This window comes from Bos indicus, chromosome 27 (assembly GCF_029378745.1).
Source record: "Bos indicus isolate NIAB-ARS_2022 breed Sahiwal x Tharparkar chromosome 27, NIAB-ARS_B.indTharparkar_mat_pri_1.0, whole genome shotgun sequence".
NCBI classification, from domain to species: domain Eukaryota; kingdom Metazoa; phylum Chordata; class Mammalia; order Artiodactyla; family Bovidae; genus Bos; species Bos indicus.
In genome coordinates, this window is record NC_091786.1 from 32,234,703 (window position 1) to 32,257,900 (window position 23,198).

Below are 23,198 nucleotides of genomic sequence, written 5' to 3' on the forward strand. Positions count from 1 at the left end.
ACTTTCCCCTATGGAGCCTGCCAGGCTCCTCTGTCCATGGGATTCTCCATGCAGGAATACTAGAGTGGGTTGCCATTTACTTCTCCAATAAATAGTAATAAATGATATAAATATCATTATAAAAAATAAATAGAGAAATAAAGAAATACAGGGTCAGAGAGAATTTCGTACTTAGAAAAGCTGGAGAGTTGCAGGGGGAGCAGTTGCTGAGTTGCAAAGGGGAGTTTGGGGACTTTCTTGGTCCTCCTGGAATCAATCTGTGTATGCAGCTGCCTCCTTTGTCTACAAGAAAGATTAGCTCTCATCTCACATAATCAGCAACATAATAAATGGATTTCAGCAATAGGAAAGAAACTCCTGGACTTAACTGCTCCAGGAAAGTTGAGGAGAGGGCATTAGAAAATGCAGAAGTTAAAGTGGGCTGCTAAAAGCTTGCAAAGGCCTTTGAGAAAAGCAAAGCAAAACAGAAAACAGACCAGAAGTCTTTTCCACTTGAGCTCTTCTCTCAAAAATCCATTTCAAAATAACAAGAAAAAGGAAAAAATAAGTAAAAAAAAAAAAAAAAAAAAACTTAGCCATGTTCAGTTCATCAAGGAAAATGTCAAACACCAAATGTGTTTGGTGTTTCAAGAAACAAACTACAATGCACAAAATAGGTAAGCAAGAAGTATTTACTTTATAGGGCTCCCCAGGAGGCGCTAGTGGTAAAGAACCCACCTACCAATGCAGGGGATGAAGGAGACGTGGGTTCGATCCTTGGCTCAGGAAGGTCCCCTGGAGAAGGAAATGGCAACCCATTCCAGTATGCTTGTCTGAGAAATCCCATGGACAGAGGAGCCTGGTGGGCTACCGTCCAAGGGGTCACAAAGAGTTGGGCACAACTGAGCAGATTTATATATTCATATATATCTGTATATTTACTTTATAGCACAGGGAGTTATATTCAATATCTTGTAATAACCTATAATGAAAAATTATCAGAAGAAGATCACTGAATCACTGCGATGTATACCTGAAATGAACACAATATTATAAGTCAACTGTACATCAATTAAAGAAGAAAGGAATTATGAAGGCTGCCACATCCTTCCTCCTCTTGCAGGCAGGAGACAGTTTTCCCTGAGAAATGTCACAGTAGTAAAGGTAGATTCCTACATCTAGAAGGTCAGCCCAAGGGCGTGGGTCCACCCCGGGAGAAGCAGTCACCAGTCTCCCTGTAGAGACCTGTTGGCCCTCACAGAACAGAGGGCAAGAGGATGCTAAAGGAGAAACCATGGTGACAAGGGTTTGTTTTTGTTTTTTTGCTTTCAGTAGCAATTACCAGGCTGAATGGGGCCTGCAGCCCTATTTATTGCCCCTAACATGCTTTGCATTTTGTGTTTGCTATTTTTGTATTGGTCGCTAAACTTTTTATTTTTATTTTTTAATGTATTGATTTAATTGGAGGCTAATTACTTTATACTATTGTAGTGATTTTTGCCATACACTGACATGAATCAGCCATGGGTGTACATGTGTTACCCATCCTGAACCCCGCACCCACCTCCCTCCCCATCCCATCCCTCAGAGTCATCCCAGTGTACCAGCCCCGAGCACCCTGTCTCATGCATCAAACCTGGACTGGCGATCTGTTTCACATATGATAATATACATGTTGCCAACCTTTTTAAAAGGAAGTCACATTAAAAACCCAGACTTTGGGGTTCTTTGCAAAAACACACATTTCTGGCAACCTGCTCTCAGAAGGCCACCTGCAGTCCTAGTGGATTAGCTGCACCCTAGACATACCACACGGAGAAGGCAATGGCACCCCACTCCAGTACTCTTGCCTGCAAAATCCCATGGACGGAGGAGCCTGGTGGGTTGCAGTCCATGGGGTCGCTAAGAGTTGGACACGACTGAGCGACTTCACTTTCACTTTTCACTTTCATGCACTGGAGAAGGAAATGACAACCCACTCCAGTGTTCTTGCCTGGAGAATCCCAGGGATGGGGGAGCCTGGTGGGCTGCTGTCTATGGGGTCGCACAGAGTCGGACACGACTGAAGCAACTAGCACATACCACAAAGCTTCCCAGGTTACGCTAGTGGTAAAGAACCCACCTGCCAATATAGGAGACCTAAAAGATGAGGGTTTGATCCCTGGGAAGGTCTCCTGGAGAAGGAAACGGCAATCCACTCCTTGCTAGAATCCACATTCTTGCTAGGAGAATCCCATGGACAGAGGAGCCTGGAGTCTCAAAGAGTTGGACATGACTGAAAAGACTTAGCACAAATGCCATTGCCTCAGTTGCTCTTTTTGTTTAATGTAAAAAAAAAAAAATCTGATAAACTTAGTTTCCTTAAAACGTGAAGACACGAGGAACTAAGATCCTGCGTGTGTGTGGCCAAAAAAAAAAAAAAGTGAAGACTAATCGGGAAAATCAGAGGAAACATTTATCAGAGTTTCTTTTTTTAATTAAAGTATAGTTTCCATACAATATTATATCATTTACAGGTGTACAATATAGCGATTCACAATTTTAAAGATTGTGCACCATTTACAGTCATATCCAACTCTTTGTGACCCCAGGCTCCTCTGTCCATAGGATTCTCCAGGCAAGAATACTGGAGTGGGTTGCCATTTCCTTCTCCTGAAGATCTTCCCAGGAATCAAACCCACGTCTCTTATGTCTCCTGCATTGACAGGTGGGTTTCTTACTGCTAGTGCCACCTGGGAAGCCTTCAAGATAGCAATTCACAATTTTTTAAGATTACGCTGCATTTATAGTTACTATCAAACATTGGCTACATCCCCCATTTTATACAGTGTATCCTTGCAGCTTATTTCAGAGTTACTTTTTAATCACTGAAAATATTTTTCCAGGGAGAGAGGAAAAATAATCTGGAAAGTTTCTTTGCGCTTCCTTATGCATCAACATCCATGTGCATAAGCTCCCTGACATGAAGCGACCGTGTAACTGTGTATTTTCTCATGATGATCCTGATCTGTTGTAAAATGAGACTGAATAATAAGTGCTCAGCCTGACAGCCTCCGAGTCCCATGGCTCCACGGTTGGATGAGGTACCCACAGGAAAGGAAAAGAGAGGTTGTCAGCCATTTTCTCCAGAGAGCATCCCATTGTGGGCTCAAGTTACATGCCCCCTCAGATCTGAGCAATAATCGCAAGGAAGGGAAACATGACTTCACAATCATTACCCACAATCTGCAAAACTTTGGATGGGACACACGACTTCACAATCACTACCCACGATCTGCACACCCTTCACAGCAACCTGGGAATCATGTACTATTTCATTTGGATTGAATTAAGTGAAACAAATCCAGTGTTTTGCTTTTTCTTTATAAACGTTCCCTTGGAGTCCATTTACAGACCTTGCCTGAGTCTTCTTTCTTTGGACAGGTGGAAAACTCCGGTGATCCTTGGCTCCAAGGGAGAAATTCACAGACCATTTCATTCTTTGAGTCCATTTACCTGATCATGGCAACAATGTCGACTGTCGGTTTTGGAGATGTGGTACCCAAGACATACCTAGGACGGATTTTCATCATAGTCTTCACCCTCGGGAGTTTGGTGAAGAGTATTTCCTATATCTTTTGAATATCACTTACATACACCCAAAACATTTGGTTAATGGGGAGAAATAAAGTGATGTAGGTTTAAGAGCAAGTGTTGCGTTGTTCAGAGCAGGTGTCAAATGAAAATGAAGGGATAAATGAATCCCATGTTTTTCAGACTGCATCCTCTGGAGCCCATGACATAATTGCTTGATTGCCAGGGATGAAGGTAGTAAATAAAGGAGAGCAGACCTTCCTAATTAGCCTCTACACTGATCGGAGCAACCTCATCTTCCTTCATCTTTTGCCCATCAGATTAAAGTCTTTCTTCCAAGGAGGAAGGGGACTTGAGGTTTGATCTGCTGGATGTAGTGTTCTTTCCAGCTCAGATGAGTAAGCTCTCTCCACACCAACATTTTACTACAGATAAGGGAACATCTGTGTTTGGTTCAGGAGTGTGTCCAGGACAAAGGAAGCCTCCTTTTTCCGTGACTTTACTTTCAATTCTTTAAAGACCATCCCAGAGTTCTCCATTCTACCTTTCGTTTTTTAACTTTTTATTTTGTATTGGAGTATGACCAATTAACAATGTTGTGATAGTTTTGGGTGGACCGCAAAGGGACTCAGCCATACATATACATGTGCCCTTTCTCCCCCAAACTCCCCTCCCATCCAGTCCAGTCTACTTTTCTGACATCCCGCTGTCCACATAATTGTTACATCCCTTCATTTCTATCATTTTCCCTTAGTGGGGTTCCACTCTGTCCCATTGCTTTTTTTTTCCCCAAAGCCCCAAATAGGATCAAATGGAAGAGTCAGAAGGGCCTTTAGAGGTGATGGCAGGACCAAATGGATGGGGAGGTTGTCTTACTGCTTGTCTTTGCTTTCATCTTTTTGAAGGCTGAAATGCATTCTGTTGAATTTTAACCAAGTCCAAAGCCTGAAGTAAAGGAAGAAATTTCTTTAATTTTAAACTGTGCTTTAAAAAGCACGGTTCATAGTCATGTCTTTGTTATAAGAAAGAATATTTTATGGACCTTCCTTCTCCTTTGTCATCTTGGAATTTTGGAGTATCCTTGGACATAGTGAGACCTAAGGTTTTATTTGCTGATCATTTCTAGGTACTGTTCGCCAACTATGTCCCCGAAATGGTGGAACTTCTTGCCAACGAGAGGAAATATACCAGTTCCTATGAAGTGGTCAAAGGGAAGAAGTAAGTAGCTTTACGGCATAATTTCTGCAGTTTGAGATACTCTGCTGGTCACTGTCTCTTTCTGAACACTATTGCCTGGCCTAGGTGGATGTATGGGCAAGGTCCTCACTCCCTAAAAGAGGGCTGTGCTAGAGTAGATACCACGAGAAGATGATATTTGCCACTTGATTCACGTATCTAGAGACACGTAAGAATTAAATCAGTTAAAATTATTACAGATATGTTGTCATTCAGTGTCAAATGTTGATTGTGCCAGTATTTGCACATTCCTTATCATGACTGTTCTCTTAGATCCATTACTAATGGTTTTATTCATTCTAATCATGTGGTTGACTCATGACTAATTTTACATAATGGATCAAGTTAAAGTCATGGTTTGAATTGAAAATAATTCAATTCAGTCATCTCAGCCCAAACTCCCGTAAAGCTTGTGGGGCTCATGACAGAAAGAGGTTTGCTCGAGTGAGGAGGAGTCTCTTTTCTTCAGTCCTTCACAGATTGCCTGTTCTGTCCACACCACAGCCATTTGTTCCCAGGAGCAAAGTGAAGTCAGAGTTACTTTTACACGATTTCTCAGTGGATGTATGTTACCTCCATTGCCATCGTGGTTTTTCACACCTAATAGAAAGGTCAAACCAGTCAATCTTAAAGGAAATCAACCCTGAATATTCATTGAAAGGACTGATGCTGAAGCTGAAACTCCAATACTTTGGCCACCTGATGCGAAGTGCCGACTCAATGGAAAAGACCCTGATACTGGGGAAGATTGAAGGCAGGAGGAGAAGAGGGTGGCAGAGGATGAGATGGTTGGATGGCGTCACTGACTGTATGGACATGACTTTGAGCAAACTCTGGGAGACAGTGAAGGACAGGGAAGCCTGATGTGCTGCAGTCCGTGAGGTCATGGAGAGTCAAACATGACTTAGTGACTGAACAAGAAGAAGATAATGAATTGGAGATCTTAAATTTGGAACAATTCTTACCTGCTGTTGAGGAAAGAGGCACAGTGGAGATGAGCTCCTATGGAATGATGTCTTAACACAGTTGGATAAAAACCAAGATTGACTCAGGAGTAGGGAGAGAAAATAAAAAGCCAAGATGAATGAAAAACAAATATTGAAAACAATGAAATGAACTAAATAAGCCAAAATCTGACCTGGCCCATCTGAAGAAAGGGATAAAACATGCCAAGTCAGTGAGGTCTGAAAAATTTAAGTTTGAGGCTAAAATTAGACTTTCAGCTTCTTACATAACTAATAGGGTGGAGTGGAACAGCTTCCTTATGTGTACTAAGCCTAAGGAAACTGACAGCTCTTTTTCACTGTAAAGGTTACATGCATAGATTTGTGGGCCACTCTGAGATGTCTCTCCACTGGACTCACTGTTTTTGTGACTACTGGGTAATTTTAGATACAGGAGATAAACCAAAATAACCTGGATTCTGGTGCTGCTCAACCATACTATGTGACTGTGGGAAAATCAGTGAGACTTTCCAATGATCAGTGGTTTGTCAGTGAAAAAAGACTACACCAGCCAATCAGGAGTCAAGTGGAAAATCAAGTGTAATGAACACACGTGCACGTCCATCATAGGTTGTAAATAAGCAAGAAAAATCTAGCGGTTGCAATAGTTGCCCACATATGCCTAAAAAGTTATGTGCAATTCAAAGTGTAGAATCATTCCCTACAGAATCTGAGCCTGCTTTTGTATATTAGAGATGTAGTCTTTGGTGTTTTTAAATTTAAAATCTTGGTGGAACATATACCAGCTTTATTTAAAACTAAGTTTAAGCTACGTTCAGTTCAGTTCAGTCGCTCAGTCATGTCAGACTCTCTGCAACCCCACAGACTGCAGCATGCCAGGCCTCCCTGTCCATCACCAACTCCCGGAGCTTGCTTAAACTCATGTCCGTCAAGTCGGTGATGCCATCCAACCATTTCATCCTCTGCCATCCCCTTCTTCTCCTACCCCCAATCCTTCCCAGCATCAGGGTCTTTTCCAATGAAGATGCTTGACTTTCCAATGAGTCAAGTCTTCACATGAGGTGGCCAAAGTATTGGAGTTTCAGCTTTAGCATCAGTCCTTCCAAAGAAATCCCAGGGCTGATCTCCTTTAGAATGGACAGGTTGGATCTCCTTGCAGTCCAAAGGACTCTCAAGAGTCTTCTCCAATACCACAGTTCAAAAGCATCATTTCTTCGGCACTCAGCTTTCTTTATAGCCCAACTCTCACATCCATACATGACCACTGGAAAAACCATAGCCTTGACTAGACAGACCTTTGTTGGCAAAGTAATGTCTCTGCTTTTTTAACATGCTGTTTAAGAGTCCATCTCTAAATCTAGACTGGAAGATGCTACTGTTCCTGGGATGACCCGCTGCACCTTGCTCTCACTCTCTAGGTTCATCGTGGTGTGCGGAAACATCACTGTGGACAGTGTGATGGCTTTCCTGAGGAACTTTCTCCGCCACAAAGCAGGGGAGATCAACACTGAGATTGTATTCCTGGGAGAGTAAGTATATCTGTACGGCCCATGAGCGGGGGACACTTAAAATATGTGCAAATATTTTTAATGGAAGAAAATTGCCCTTCCACCATTGATCTTTAAAAGTAGGAAGTAATTAATCAGCAAAAAGTAAAGAAAAAGCAGTTCATGACCAGAGTTAACTTATGAAAATATTATTCTGGACTATAAATTGCTGGATTTTTTTTCTGTACAGGTTTTAATATTATTTAAGTGATTGAAAAAGACTGATGCTGCGAAAAGCTGAAGGCAAAAGGATAAGGGATTGCCAGAGGAGGAGGTGGTTAGATAGCATCACCAACTCAATGGACATGAATTTGAGCAAACTCCGGGAGAGAGTGGAGGACAGAGGAGCCTGGAGTGCTGCAGTCCGTGGGGTCACACAGAGTCAGAAGCAACTTAGTGACTAAGTAACAACAACAATAGCATGTATTATTATGTATAACCATAATCTTGTGCGCTAGTCTGGTGCAATTCATGGTTATTATTCTGTCAGTTCTCAGAATTGCAAATGCAAAGTCCAGCTGGACGCAGAAGGCATGTGTTTGTTCTTTGTGATTTATCTTTTTATGACCAGAGTCCAAGTCAAATATTTTGTGAAACACTGGTAAGTGCCTTTTTAACACAAAAAGAGTTTTAAGTAGGCAAAATGGTTTCTAATTGTTCTGTATTTACAATTTTGGTTCCTAATGAGGTTGAGCAATTTTTGTGTTTTGAAGATTTGCTGATTTTTTTGGAATTCTCTTCATTTCTTTTATGTAAGGAGGGTTGTCTGTTACTTCACTGACTTTTAAGCACTTAGTATACTTTTATAGTAGCTTTTTTGTGTCATATGTTGTAAATTTCCCTCCCCTTTGTCTTTTAGTTTTTGTGTGTGCTTTTATCTTAAGGAAGAAGCATTCAATTTACACAGATTCCAATCTATCAACTCTTTCCCTTTTGACTTCTTGCCTTTCTGATGTTCTTCGATCTGTCTGTTCTAAAATTAAGTAACTATTTTAGGTTTTTATATTGAAATATTTTGTATTTAAGCTCTCTGGAATTGACTTTGTGTAATTTATAGGGAGGGCTCAGTGATTAAAAAAAAAATCCAGCTGCCAATAACAGGAGATGCAAGAGATATGATTCAATCCCGGGGTTGGAAAGACCCCATGGAGAAGGAAATGGCAACCTGCTCCAGTATTATTGCCTGGTAAATCCCAGAGACAGAAGAATCTTGTCTGCTACAGTCCAAGGGGTTGCAAAGAGTCAGGCACAACTGAGCACGCACACACGCGAATGTGTAGAGAACTAACTTCTTTATTTTTCTAAATTGTCAATCCATATCCAGAGATCACTCACTAAAGTCAAGCAGCTATGAGATGACATTTTGGTCTTATCCATGATTGCATGTGGGGTCACCTCAGCCTTCTTCATGCCTTTCGTAGTTGAACACTGTACTCTTTACATTATGACACCTTCAACCAACCGTTACCTTAGGCTCTCGGTTATGAGATGACCAGTAAGCCTTCTGAATTCCTTTATGGTGCTGCGGATAGATAGCCAAGAGTTCTGCTTCAGAATCATTGTCATGCCTGTCTTTTCAGCAATTTTGCATTGCTAGGCCCCTAATTTAAAACATAGTAAACAAACAAAAGACCCAAAGTGTTAAAACCAGTGATAAAACACTAATAATTGTAATCCAGTTGAGACAGAGAGGAAATCATTAAATGTATGGAAAGTTACATCTTTTACCCACTGCTGTATTTTCATAGAATAACGTAGGTTATTGTAGGTACTTGTCAAGATAATGATTGAAATGTCTTAAATGGCACAAACATTGGGAGTGGCTTGTCCAGACTCTGTCAATTACATCTATATTCTGAAGACTCCCCTTCATAGCTCAGTTGGTAAAGAATCTGCTTGCAATGCAGGAGACCCTGGTTCAATTCATGAGTTGGGAAGATCTGCTGGAGAAGGGATAGGCTACCCACTCCAGTATTCTTGGGCTTTTCTTGTGGCTCAGCTGGTAAAGAATCTGCCTACAATGCGGGAGACCTGGGTTCGATCCCTGGGTTGGGAAGATCCCCTGGAGAAGGGAACGGCTACCCACTCCAGTATTCTGGCCTGGAGAGTTCCATGGACTATATAGTCCATGGGGTCACAAAGAGTCGGACATAACTGAGCAACTTTCACTTCACTTTCTGAAGACTCCAAAATTGATATCCCCACTGGACATTCTTTCTGGCTTCATAGTCACACAGCTAGTAGCTTACTGGATATTTCCATCCCAGTGTTTCAAAGACCCCTCAGACTCAGCATTTTCAAAAGTAAATTCATGATCTCAAGTCCAGCTTTCCCATTTCACAAGGCAAATTAAAAATAAAACAAGAAAGAAAGCAAATAGCATTACTTATCTCAGCAAGTGGCATCTCATCAATGCCAGTCCTTAAAACAGAAAACTAAGCGTAGTCTTGGACATTCCTTTCTTCCTCAGACCCTGTGTACGTGTCCTAATTCTGTTGCTATCATTTCGTCTGCCCTGAAGGTGAAATGCTAGCTACTCAGTCATGTCCGACTCTTCGACCCCATGGACTGTATATAGCCCGCCAGGCTCCGCTATCATAACCCTATTCAAAGTTCCTATCTTGTCTCTCTTGAACTTCTATAAAGGCTACTTTATTGATCTGTTCTTTTTGCTCAGAAGCTCTCCTACTGGATGTGAATGATTTATTTTCATCCCCCAGCACTCAGAGTCCTTCTCTGGCCAAACTGTCTAAGTTAGCCTGTTGGAATCCTCCTATCTCATCACTCCATTTGTTGGCTTTAAAGTGATTATCACAGTCTGTGATTCTGGTGGACTTTCCTTTGATGCCAAAGTTCACGTTGCCTTTCCTCACTGTACATTCATACTGCTTCTCTCAGTGAATCCGGGCTGGCCTTTGACTTAACTTGATATTGAGAATGTAGCAGAGGGAAAACAGTGGTAGTTTTTTGTTTTGTTTTTTTTAAATAACTACCAGAAATACCTCCCAGCTGTTTACACACATTCTCATCCTCCCATCAAGAATGGAGTCTTCTAATCTCCTTTCTCTTGATCTGAGCTGGCCTTTTGACTCCTTTTAACCTGTAAAATATATATAAATGACCAAGCCAGTTAAAGAACCAAGCCATAAGAAGCCTGGGCGCTTCTGCACTCAGTATTTTGATGCCATGGAACACTATGTGAGAAGTTCAGCTGCTCTGAAGGGCATGAGGGCCATGCAGCTGCCAGCTCCTCCGGAAGTCCAGCCGAGGGAATGGACGTGTGTGTGTGTGTGTGTGTGTGTGTGTGTATGTTTATTAGCTGCTCAGTTGTGTCTCACTCTTTGTGACCCCATGGGAATTCTCTGGGCAAGAATCCTGGAGTGGGTTGCCATTCCCTTCTCCAGAGGATCTTCCTGACCCAAGGATCAAACCCCGGTCTTCTGTATTACAGGCAGATTCTCTATCATCTGAGCCACAAATTTCAGCTCTAATGGACATGTAAATGATACTTTTTCAGAAATTGTTCCCACTAGGGTTCTCAGCTAAACACAGTCATGTACTTGACTCCAGTGAAACCACACGGAGCAGAAGACTTACCCAGCTGAGCTCAGTCAAACATAAATATTGATTTGTTATTCTTTGTATTGAATGTATGCATCCTATGTACTTCGTATACATGCAATTTTTCACAATTAAATGAAAAAGTAAAAACTTCCTAGAACCAAAAAATGATATCAGTTGTCAGATTGGAAAGGTACCATAATGCTGATCTGGATAAAGGAAAACCATGTATACACAGGCACATTGTCATCACACGTTAAATCATGTACATACAGGCACATTGTCATTACATGTAAGAGACACCTAATTCAACAATCGTTGGAGGGTGGAGCAGATCCATGTAGGAATCCAGAAGATAGAACTGCTCCAGAAGGCAACATATGAACATGCACATCAATAGCAAAATGTTGTTGTTCAGTTGTTAAGTCATGTTCCACTCTGCATCCCCACGAACTGCAGCACACCAGGCTTCCTGCCCTTCACTATCTCCCTGAGTTTGCTCAAACTCATGTCCATTGCGCTGGTGATGCTGTCTAACCATCTCATCCTCTGATGCCCCCGTTTCCTTTCACCTTCAGTCTTCCCCAGCATCAAGGCCTTTTCCAACGAGTCAGCTCTTGGCACCAGCTGACCATTATACTGGGACTTCAATGCTTACTACCAAATATTTAACCCCTTACAATTTTTTCCAGCCTTACTACTCAGATAATTAACCTCTTTCATTTTTAATATTTCTTTTAAGTTTAAATTTATGTTTTATCACTCTTTGGACTCCTCAGTTGTACACAGTATTTACTTATCACCTGATATTTTTCAGATGAATGTTATTCAGCCCTCTGCACCGCTTTGTCTCCTTCACTTGTTCCAACAGAGTTATCTTCTAATTTGTAATTACAGCAGCAATGAGTATTTATATCATTATGGCTAATAAATGTTGGTTTTATGATAACAGTATATTTCCTCAAATTTTTTTTTTCAGTATGTAGTGGTCACCTCGTTTTCATATGTGTATCATTAAATATTTTCCAATATCCATATCACATGCATAGCAATAAATATTTTCTAATTTCTTCAACATTAAATAATTTCATAAGAGTAAAAGTTAAGTGAAAAATTCCCAACAGTTGTGCATGGGTCATTGGAGCATAGATAATAATTAAGTACCATGTTTAAAACTCTTTATCCTAAATTATAACTCAGAAAATTACACAGAATTACAGCGTACATTAAAATGAATTATTGTGATGCAAACATCCATGTAACCATCACCAAAATCAAGATATATTCTATTGCCAGCTTTGCAGCAAAACCCTCCCCAACTGTTGCCCCATCTTTAGCTCCTAGAGGTAATTATGATTTTGACTTGATACCTTACATTTATTAATTCATATCTCCTGACATTTTTCCTGTTTTTAAACTCACAAAAATGGGATACAGATTGATTTACCTCAATATTGCGTTTGTGAGATCCGTCCTTGTTGCAGCTGGGTATAGCGGTACCTATTCATTTTCATTGCTGTGTGGTAAAGCATTCCATTATGTGAATACACGACAATTTTTCTTAATCCGTTCTACTGTTGGTTGACATTTCTCCTCAATTTCGGCTATTATGAAGAATGTTGCTTTGAAAGTTCTTGTATATGTGCCCTGGTCCCCAGGAGTAAAGCTGCAGGGTACTAAATCTTCCTGTAATAGAACTGTCAGTCGTCCAGAATGCTTTTTCTGTCTTGTCTGCACTTCCCCAGCAGCCCTGAGAGTGCCTGCTGCCCTGTAGCCTTACTACCAGTTAAAACGTAACTTCCCACCCTACCTGATGCTTGGATACATCAGTCTTCTTCATTTGAGCCATTCATTCTTCAGAATAGCATTTGTAAGACATTGTCTCATATTGTGGTTTTTCATCTCGTTTTTCTGGTTGGTAATGAGGTCAAGAATATATTCAAATGTATAAGCCATTTGGATTCCTTCTTATGAAATTACTGTTATCCTGCCCCTTTTTTAAAAAATTGGAGTGTAGTTGATTGATAGCATTGTATTAGTTTCTGGTGTACAGCAAGGTGATTAAGTTATACGTATATATACATATTTTTCTTCATATTGGTTTCCATTATGCTTTTCCCCCCCTCATTTTTATCCTGAATTAAATATAGATCTGCCAGTAACAAATTCTGTTATTTAAATGCAAAGGCATCTTGATTTTGTTCTCATTCTTAAAGATGATTTTATGAATATAGGGTCTTAAACTGCTACCTTTCATCCTGGAGAACCATGAAGTATTATTCTGTTGATTTCCTGGTTTTGTTATTGCTATTAAGAAGTCTGTTCAATGATCTTTAATGAATTTTCTTCTCAAAAGACCATAGTGAAAGTGAAAGTCACTCAGTTGTGACCAACTCTTTGCAACCCCATGGACTGTAGCCTGTCAGGCTCCTCTGTCTGTGGATTTCTCCAGGCAAGAATACTGGAGTGGGTAGCCTTTCCCTTTCCAGGGGATCTTCCCGACCCAGAGATCAAACCTAGGTCTTGTACATCACAGGTGCATTCTTTACAATCTGAGCTACCAGAGAAGCCCAAGAATATTGGAGTGGGTAGCCTATTCCTTCTCCAGGGGGTCTTCCTGACCCAGGGGTCAAACCAGGGTCTCCAGTATTACAGGTAGATTTATAAAAGGTTATATGTAGTATTTAATATGAAAGTATGTTATACTTTGAATATGATGTGTGTAGATTTGAATTTCTGATAATTTATTGTGCTTGGACATGAGTTTGAGTAAACTCTGGGAGTTGGTGATGGACAGGGAGGCCTGACGTGCTACAGTCCATGGGGTTGCAAAGAGTCAGACACGACTGAGTGACTGAACTGAACTGATTGTGCTTGGTATTCATGAATCTTTCTGAGTCTCCAGATCAGTGTTTTCCACCATTTTTGGCAGATTCTCAATTATCTCTTCAAATATTGCCCTTGTCACTATGTTCTTCATCCTCCTTTCCTGGGGATTCAATTTTACATGAATGAGTCCTTTTTCTTCACTGTACCAAATATATTTCTTATCTTCTTTTTTATATTTCCCTTCTTTTTTATATCTCAGTATTACATTCTGGATAATTTATTCTGACCTACCTTCCAGTTTACTACTTCTCTCTTTGTGTTTAATCTGTTTACAAACTCACTCATTGAGTTTTTCATTTCAGTTATTGTATTTTTTAGTTTTCTGGAGTTTCTATTTGGTTCTGTTTCAGATATTCTGTTTTTAGATTCTTGTGTTCCAGGCTTATCATTTATTTCAATAAAATAAATATAATTATGTTGTAATTTGTGACTAGTAATTTGATGCCTAGAGTCTTTATTTTTTTTTTTCCAGCTGACCTTTAGCATGGTGATAGCATGTTTCACACGTTTATTTTATTTATTTATTATTTTTCAATCTTATAGGAATTTTTTAAATTAATTTTATTGGCATATAGCTGCTTTACAATGCTGCGTTAGTTTCTACTTTACAGCAAATGAATCAGCTATATATGTACATATATCCGCTTCCTTTTGGACTTCCGGTTCAGATCACCACAGTGCATTTAGTAGTGCTCCCTGTGCTATAGAGTATGTTCTTGTTAGTTACCTATTTTATACATAGTATCAATACTGTGTACTTGTCAATAAGTCTTTGGTTTTTATTGTCAGTTATTTTTACTGGATGTTACACATAGTATCTTGTTTTTTGCCTGTGCTTTCTTATCATAGATTATGTGCTGACTCTTATGTTAAAAAATATATGTAGATAACTTGTGGCCTAGAAAAATATTACATTCTTACAGAAAGGGTATTTCTTTACTTCTTCCAAGTACAATGGGGCACTTCTGTCTCAAGACCACATAAATCCAAATTCAAGGCTTGAGGTTCTTTGTACTATGCAGGCGACAAGCTAAGGATGGAAGTCTATCTGAAAACTAGCTTATTCAGTTTTACACTTCTATGTCTCCATACTTCAGTTATGCCAGGTTAAAATTTGGAGGCGTTATCAAACTCTTCATTTTGTACATCAGCAGAGCTGTTGCCCTGTGATACCACCAGCTGACATTTAGCATGGTGATGGCGTGGTTCACATGTTTATTTTACTTATTTATTCTTTTTCAATTTATAGGAATTTTTAAAATTAATTTTATTGGCGTATAGTTGCTATACAATGCTGCATTAGTTTCTACTTTACAGCAAAATGAATCAGCTATATATGTTAGCTCATTTTGGTTAGTGCTTCTTCTGAATTACTCAGTGCTTTCAGGGGGTGGAAAAAAAAGAAAAACAAAACCAGACTTAACCTCTAAGACCTTGATTTGTTCTCAATTTTGGCCTGGTAATTATTCATGGTCTGGTTTTATCTCTTATGATTTATTAGGAGATGTTTTCATATTTCATCTAGTATTTTTATTTTTATATATCCTCAGTAGAAGACTGGCTGAAGTTACCTAATTTACTGTTCCTAGAAACAGAAGTTCCACCTCTAGTGATATTTAATATATGGGAATATGCAAAGCTCTCACTTGTCCACATATGTTTTAAGGGAACAAAGGAAGTTTTAGTCAAGAGGATTGATAATTCTCTTTTACTCAGAGAATTTCAAAATATTGCAGTTGGTAGTGGGCCAGATGATAAAAGTGTTATATAGTCTATCGTAAGGATTTGGCTTTAAGGAAGTTGTCTTTTCTCCAAGTCAGTTCTGAATTCTTGGTGATTTTGAGCAGAGGGATGACATGATCAGATTTAGTTTTCTTTCTTGGTGTTGAGAAATTGGAATTGGATTTATCATAATTCTTACAACAGCCTTAGTAACTGACTTACACATAAGCACATTGTGGTTATTTAATTTTCTGATTAGTTCGTTTTAATAATGTTCTAAGCCCAGTACATGAACTCACCAGGCTTCCTAGGTGCTGCTAGTGGTAAAGAACCCCCCACCAATGCAGGAGACATAAGAGATGTGGGTTCGATCCTGGGTCAGGAAGATCCCATGGAGGAGGGCATGGCAACCCACTCCAGTATTCTTGCCTGGAGAATCCCCATGAATAGAGGAGCCTGGCAGGTTACAGTCCATAGGGTTGCAAAGAGTTGCCACAACTCAAATGACAACCCAGCACAGCATGTATGAAGTCACCATCAATACAAAATTTAGGACACAATCTATATCTAACTATGTGGTCTTTCCCACATTTCATCCTGCTCTCAGTTTTTTGTCCATCATTATTATCATTCTTTATCTCTCCTGTAGTTTTATTACATTTATATATACTCTTTAAAATGTTTAAATATATTTACCTTTGCAGAAGGAGGATCTCACCCATGGAATATTGTAGTACTTAGACTCTCCTTATTTTATATTTCTAAGATACACTCATATTTCTGAGTGTTGCTATAGTTAATTGGTGTTTGAAGAAGGGAATGGCTACCCACTCCAGTATTCTTGCCTGGAGAATTCCATGGACAGAGGAGTCTGGAGGGCTATAGTCCATAGGGTTGCAAAAAGTCGGACACGACTGAGCAACTAACACTTTTACTTTTTTTTTTCATTGTTATAAGATTTCATTGACAGAGTAAACTTTATTTATCCACTCTTGGTCTGATTTGAGTTGTTTCTAGACTTTTCTGTTGGAAGTAGTTTTGTTATTAACATGGCCTGTATATGGCTCTTGGTGGATCTGTGCAAGAGTGTCTATGTGTATGGGGGGAGGAGTGGTGGAGGTTTAATGGTATAAAAAAATGTGAATGTTCATTTTAGGAGATAATAGCATGTTTTGCCAGGTGTTTACACCATGTTTGAAGCTTACTGGCAATGTGTAAGGGACTTTGTGTATCTAAACATCTGTGCTTTTTTCTAACAGTTGACATGGTCATACTTTTTCATCTTTGCAATGCAATCAATGTAAAATGGAATCTCATTGCGGTTTTGATTTACATGCCCCTTATCACGAAGAGTATAGTTTCTCTTCATGTTCATTACCCATATGTGTTTCATCTTTCTGTGAAATGCCTATCCATGCGTTTTGCCCATTTTCCTACTGGATTGTTGGTGGGGGTTTTCTTACTTAATTTCTGCTACTGCTACTGCTAAGTCGCTTCAGTCGTGTCCGACTCTGTGCGACCCCATAGACAGCAACCCACCAGGCTCCTCTGTTCCTGGGATTCTCCAGGCAAGAACACTGGAGTGGGTTGCCATTTCCTTCTCCAATGCATGAAAGTGAAAAATGAAAGGGAAGTCGCTCAGTCATGTCCGACTCCTCCCAACCCCATGGACTGCAGCCTACCAGGCTCCTGCGTCCATGGGATCCTCCAGGCAAGAGTACTGGAGTAGGGTGCCATTGCCTTCTCCACATAATTTCTAGGAGAGCTTAAAATATTCTGACACTAATTCTTCATCAATGATGTGAACTGTAGCCATATTCTTCCAGTTTGTAACTTGTCTTTTCTCAGAGTATTAGATGTCTTTTGATATTCAAAAGGTTTTAATATTATAGTTCATATTTTCAATATTTTCAACTGTATTTTAAAACTTTTTAGTTTTTGCTTAGAATTTTTCCCTATCCCAGTATTTAAAAGATGTTTAAAATATTTATTTTTATTTATTTATTTGGCTGCACCAGACCTTAGTCGCAGCATTAGGGGTCTTTTTAGTTGCAGCATGTGAGCTCTTAGTTGCCGCATGTAGGATCTAGTTCCCTGACAAGGGATCAAACCCAGGCCTCCTGCGTCAGGAGCTCGGAGTTTTAGCCATTGGACCACCAGGGAAGTCCCTTTAAATAAGATAATTAACTGCATTTCCTATAAAGAATTTTGGATTTTCTTTTTTTGTTTTAAATTCCTAATTCTACAGCAATTTGCTTTTTGTGTGACATGACACATGAATAAAATTTCATCTTTTTCCATAGACACCAATTTTATCAATGCTAGTTTTTGAATGAATCCTTTTCCCCTCACTGATTTGACATGCTGCCAGTTGAATAGATCTCTTCTGTTTTTGTTTTTTTTTTTTTTAATAAGTTTATCTGTCACTGCGTTAATACTATACTTTTTTAATTACTAAGGCTCATAATTAATCCTTACATATCCTAGGGCAAGTTTTTCCTCCTTGCTTATCTTTATTCAATAATTGACAAGCTCTTCTTGGCCCTTTATCTTCCATATAATTTTTATAATCATTTTATCATGAACTATGAAAAACTGCAAAAATTGATGAGAATCTCATTGCATTTTTGACTCAAAATTTACTTCTTTGTGTTACAATTTCTAACTCTGACTTCTATTTCTAACTCTAAGATAACTTATGGTTATCTATTTATGTAGTTCTCAATTAGTGTTTCTTAATAATATTGCAAAATCTCCTAGCTTGCTGTGTTTATTATATATTATATAATTTTACATATTTATATTGTAATAAATGTATATGACATTTTATAGGTAATTAATATTTTCTGATACTATTGGAAACAGTGTCTTATTAATTGTATTTTCTAGTTGTTTGCTTTTGGTATAAAAAAAATTGACTTTTGTATATTAATCTTCCATTCATCCATATTGTTAAATTAGAATATGTTATCACTTACATCTGAAATCTAAAAAAAAAGTCACCCTTACATAAACAAAATGGAGAGATGGTTTGCCAAGGGTTGGGAATTGGGAGAAATAGGGAGAGATTTGGTAAAAGGGTACAGATGAATAAAGTCTGAGGATCCAACATAAAACATGGTGATTATAGTTGATAACACTATTGTATAATTGAAATTTGCTAAGAGAGTAGAATTTAAATGTCATCACCCCCACAAAAGGTGAATGCGTGAGGTGTGATTGATGTGTTAATTAACTCAGTGGGAGGAGTCTTTCACAGTAAATACATCTATCAAATCATGTCATACACTAAAGTGAAAAAGTGAAAGTTGCTCAATTGTATCTGACTCTTTGCGACCCCACAGACTGTACAGTCCATGGAATTCTCCAGGCCAGAATACTGGAGTAGGTACCTTTTCCCGTCTTCAGGGGATCTTCCCAACCCAGGGATCAAACTCAGGTCTCCCACACTGCAGGCAGATTCACTAAATATTTTACAATTTTAATTGTCAATTTTGCCTCAACAAAAATGAAAAATGTTCTAAAGTTGTTTGCAGAATTTATAAATATCAAACAATTATCATTTTCCCCTTTGATCCATCAATAATTGAGAAGATGCATTGAGATATTTTATTACAGTGGCAGATTCATCTATTTGTGTCTCCAATTTTGTTTAAATGTTTACATATTTAGAAACTATTTTATTTAGTTGTTTTAAAATGCTATGTCTTTTTGAATAATTGAAATATTCTCGTTTGATCCTGAACTTCCTTGTTCTTAGTAATTCTTTTTTTTTTTTTTGTATTAATCCAATTTGTATCTTTTCATGTCACTATGATTGATGTACCTGAGCTCAAGACCCATTCCTAGACTTCGGCTAATGGTATCAACATCACCTGAGCATGGGGATTAGTAATGGAAGATGTATATTTTCCAAGAGTATTAGGGTTTTTATTAAATGCACTAAATAATATAACGGTCTCTAAACCGAAGCCACTCTTCTTTTTCCGTCTTTGGCACGGCATCCTGTGTCCAGGGTCTCTCCTTCGTTGGAATTGGAAACCATATTTAAGCACCACATGGCCTATACAACCTTCATTTCTGGGTCTGCACTCAAGTGGGAGGATCTGAGGCGAGTTGCGGTAAGATCTAGTTCTTTTCCTCCTTGTCATTTCCCTGCTGCTGCTGCTGCTGCTGCTGCTGCTGCTGCTAAGTCGCTTCAGTTGTGTCTGACCCTGTGCGACCCCATAGACGGCAGCCCACCAGGCTCCCCCGTCCCTGGGGTTCTCCAGGCAAGAACACTGGAGTGGGTTGCCATTTCCTTCTCCAATGCATGAAAGTGAAAAGTGCAAGTGAAGTCGCTCAGTCGTGTCCGACTCTTAGCGACCCCATGGACTGCAGCCCACCAGGCTCCTCCGTCCATGGGATTTTCCAGGCAAGAGTACTGGAGTGGGGTGCCTAAGCTACAACAATTAAGATGATAGTGTGTTGGTCTTCCCAAAGGTATTACTCCAGACTCTTAACTGGAGTAAATACAACTCCTTCAACTTATTGATCGTAGAGGAAATGTTAGCAATTGGCCTTCAAATCCTTCTTGACAAATACCAAATTGACCTCACTGTTTACATACACTTACATTTAAATTTTTATTTCACTGAAATCTCTGTCTACAGCAGTTTTATTTTATTGTTCTAATTGATCTGGAAAAGTTGTGGATAGCAGAAGTCTGTTAGATCTTTCTATCCAAGTAGGATTCTTACCAGATGACAGATTTCTAGGAGTCTGTCAGCTTTCACCAACTTCTCTTAAACACACTGATAGGTCCTCTCATAGAAAGGGCATGAATGAAGATAGCAGAGATCCCATTTAGGCTGAGATTAAGACAGATACAAACCCTCCAGATATCTTTCATTTAAGGCCAAGGCCAGCATCCTTTCATGTTTTAGGTTTCACAGAATCATATATACCAAAAGCTTCAGTTTTTAAAGCAGAGATTTACAGAGTCAACACAAAGAAGTGAAGCAAAAACTGACACAGGCAAAATAATCTTTCTCCTTCCTGCAACTTGGGATAAGAACCTCTTCAGTATTTATTTATTTATTTTTTTGCTAAACTGAAAGGCAATTGCTTAAAAGGTCTTATTGCTCATGCAATTGCTTAAAAGGTCTTATTGCTCATCACTGCTCATAAATTGATGTTTTTGGATGATAGGAAAAATATCACTATGCACTATTCCCATTTTAAAGCAATCTGCATCTGTGTCAGGGACCCTGATCCATCTAAGGTGCCTCTCTCAGGTATCCTTATCACCAGTCCTTCTGGAGTGCGCTTTCTCTCTCATTGGAATTCTATGACAAAACCATGGGCTGTCAAGGTGGCTCAGTGATAAAGAATCTACCTGCTATGCAGGAGATATGCGATACGCAAGTTCAGTTCCGGGTTCGGGAAGATCCCTGGAGTAGGGATCTTCTACTCCAGGGCCACCTACTCCACTATTCTGGCCTGGGAAGTTCCATGGACAGAGGAGCCTTGAGGGCTACCATCCACGGGGTTGCAAAGAGTCAAGACACGACTGGGTGACTGAGCATGCACCAGGTAACAGAACCCTAAGAAAAGCCCAAACGGGAACAGGCAAGCATGGCCCATGCAATTAACAAGGTGACTGCCGTTTCATCTTGAAGAATAGGTGGACTCTGCAGAAGCGTGCCTGATCATAGCCAACCCCCTATGCAGTGATTCACATGCTGAAGACTCTTCAAACATTATGAGGTAAGAAGCCGGTGCTGTGTCTTATATGCTCAGATTCTGGTCTTTATTTTCTCTCCTTTAAAATAAAGCCCAGTACATAGGACTAAACAGGTGTCATCTATCATAGCACAGAGGATTCATCATATTCCAGGTTTCTGCCTTATTTTTTGCCCCCAGAGACAGCAGATGTATGAAAAAAGGAAGTCAAAATACAGTTTCCTGTATGTTGATGTGCTTTTCCACTTACTTTCCTGTAGTTTTATATGAATAACAGCTGTGTAAATTTAAAAAGCAAACATACAGATAACTGATAAACTGTTCAGATAGCGCCTTTCTCACTAACGTCATCTCAAAAATAAAGATAGCACGTGTGATTTGTGAACCTTATTCAGAGACTTTATTTACTGGGTTTTTTTTTCTAGGAGTCTTAGTGAAAGGTTGTGTGTGGTTCAGTATGGTGCACTTTTGACTTTTGGCTGTATTTTCAAGATGGCTATGGGTAGTGTTACCATCCTGAACTGAACTATCCATGAGCAAGAGCTTAATTTGTGGTAACAGATTTAAATGCAATGCCATTGAACCTAATCCAGACAACCTGTTGGCGCTCAGAGCAAAATAAATGTATATAGCTGAAGGTTACTCTACAAAAAGCAAGAAACAGCTATGCAGTAAATATGAGAAGGATCTTAGTTTCTTATTTTGTAAAAGTTATTTTGAGAAAGTTGTGTTAGACAGTCTATGAGCTACTTCAATGATAGACAGCAATTCAGTCCCTATTTTTTTTTTAATTAATGTGTTTGAGTTTGAAAGCTACAATGTATGAAAATTCCTCCTCAAGAATTGGTCCCAGATGACCACAGCTATTAATACCAAGAGCTGGCCTTACCATAGATATAATTTGCTAAGTCACTAAAATCATAGTATTCTTCCACATGTATGCTATTAAAGATCATAACAAAGAACTTTGTAATATGTGCTTTTCCTGTACTTATGCACACATCAGTTTAACTTTGAATTGAATTAATATTACAAAGATGTTAGACATGGCACATCACTAATGAGAATATTTGTTGTTTATGTAGGGTGCTCTCTATCAAGAACTATTACCCTAACACCAGGATCATCATACAGATACTTCAGTCCCATAACAAGGTATTGCAACATTATAGCCTGTTCAGTCTCCTCCTATTTTGGTCTACAGACCTAGATGAACCTTAGTTCCTCCAAGTAATATATGAACTTACTATTTTCTAGTGGGTCTACACACAAAAGGTTTTTGCCAGTTGTAGGTGAAATTGGGAATCTCATTAAGATTATTAACCATATAAAAATGTCAATTTGGCAAGAGTTATGTTTATATACTTTAAAAGCTGCCTGATGGTCTGGAATCTGCTCATCCTGAATTTAGATGCTGACTCAGATCCTTCCGTTCGGGTCACCAACAGATCTTGACACAGCCTTAAATATTGAGAGCCACTAAAATAAGTAGTCAGGTTGGACAGTGACAAAGGTTTAAGAGACAGCCAAGGGCTAGGGCAGGGTTGAACAATGAGATTCATCTACTGCACAAGTCCACTCATTCAGGACTAGGAGAGATGGCTATTTTATCTGATGCATAGAAACCGACACAGAGAGTCAAATAAAAGGAAGAAACAGAGGACTATGTTTCAAAGAAAAGAATAAGATTAAACCTCAGAAAAAAAAACTAATGAAAAGGAGAAATAAGGACACACACAAGACTGAAATGAGTGAAAATGAGGGGATGGAAAAATACTTTACGTGCTGATGGAGAACAAAATAAATCTGAAGAAGCTGTACCTGTATCAGACAAGATAGACTTTAAAACAAAGACTTTAATCAGATTAAAAGAAGAGCATTACATATGATAAAGGAGTCAATCCAGCAAGAAGATATAACTTTTGTAATTATTTATGACACCAACATAGGAGGACCTAAATTTATAAAGCAAATGTGAAGAAATCTAAAGGGAGAAATAGAC

General features: G+C 39.1%; 1 protein-coding gene across 1 annotated transcript in view; it reads left to right on the top strand.

Moving 5' to 3' along the window:
* Window positions 1-23,198, top strand: part of LOC109553264 (potassium channel subfamily U member 1) — a 61,768-nt gene that overhangs the window by 25,088 nt on the left and 13,482 nt on the right. Inside the window, exons 8-13 of the mRNA XM_070781617.1 lie at window positions 3,403-3,573; window positions 4,679-4,770; window positions 7,172-7,282; window positions 19,488-19,593; window positions 21,138-21,220; window positions 22,282-22,351. Coding sequence (XP_070637718.1) covers window positions 3,403-3,573; window positions 4,679-4,770; window positions 7,172-7,282; window positions 19,488-19,593; window positions 21,138-21,220; window positions 22,282-22,351 — 633 coding nt within the window. The remainder of the gene's footprint in view (window positions 1-3,402; window positions 3,574-4,678; window positions 4,771-7,171; window positions 7,283-19,487; window positions 19,594-21,137; window positions 21,221-22,281; window positions 22,352-23,198) is intronic.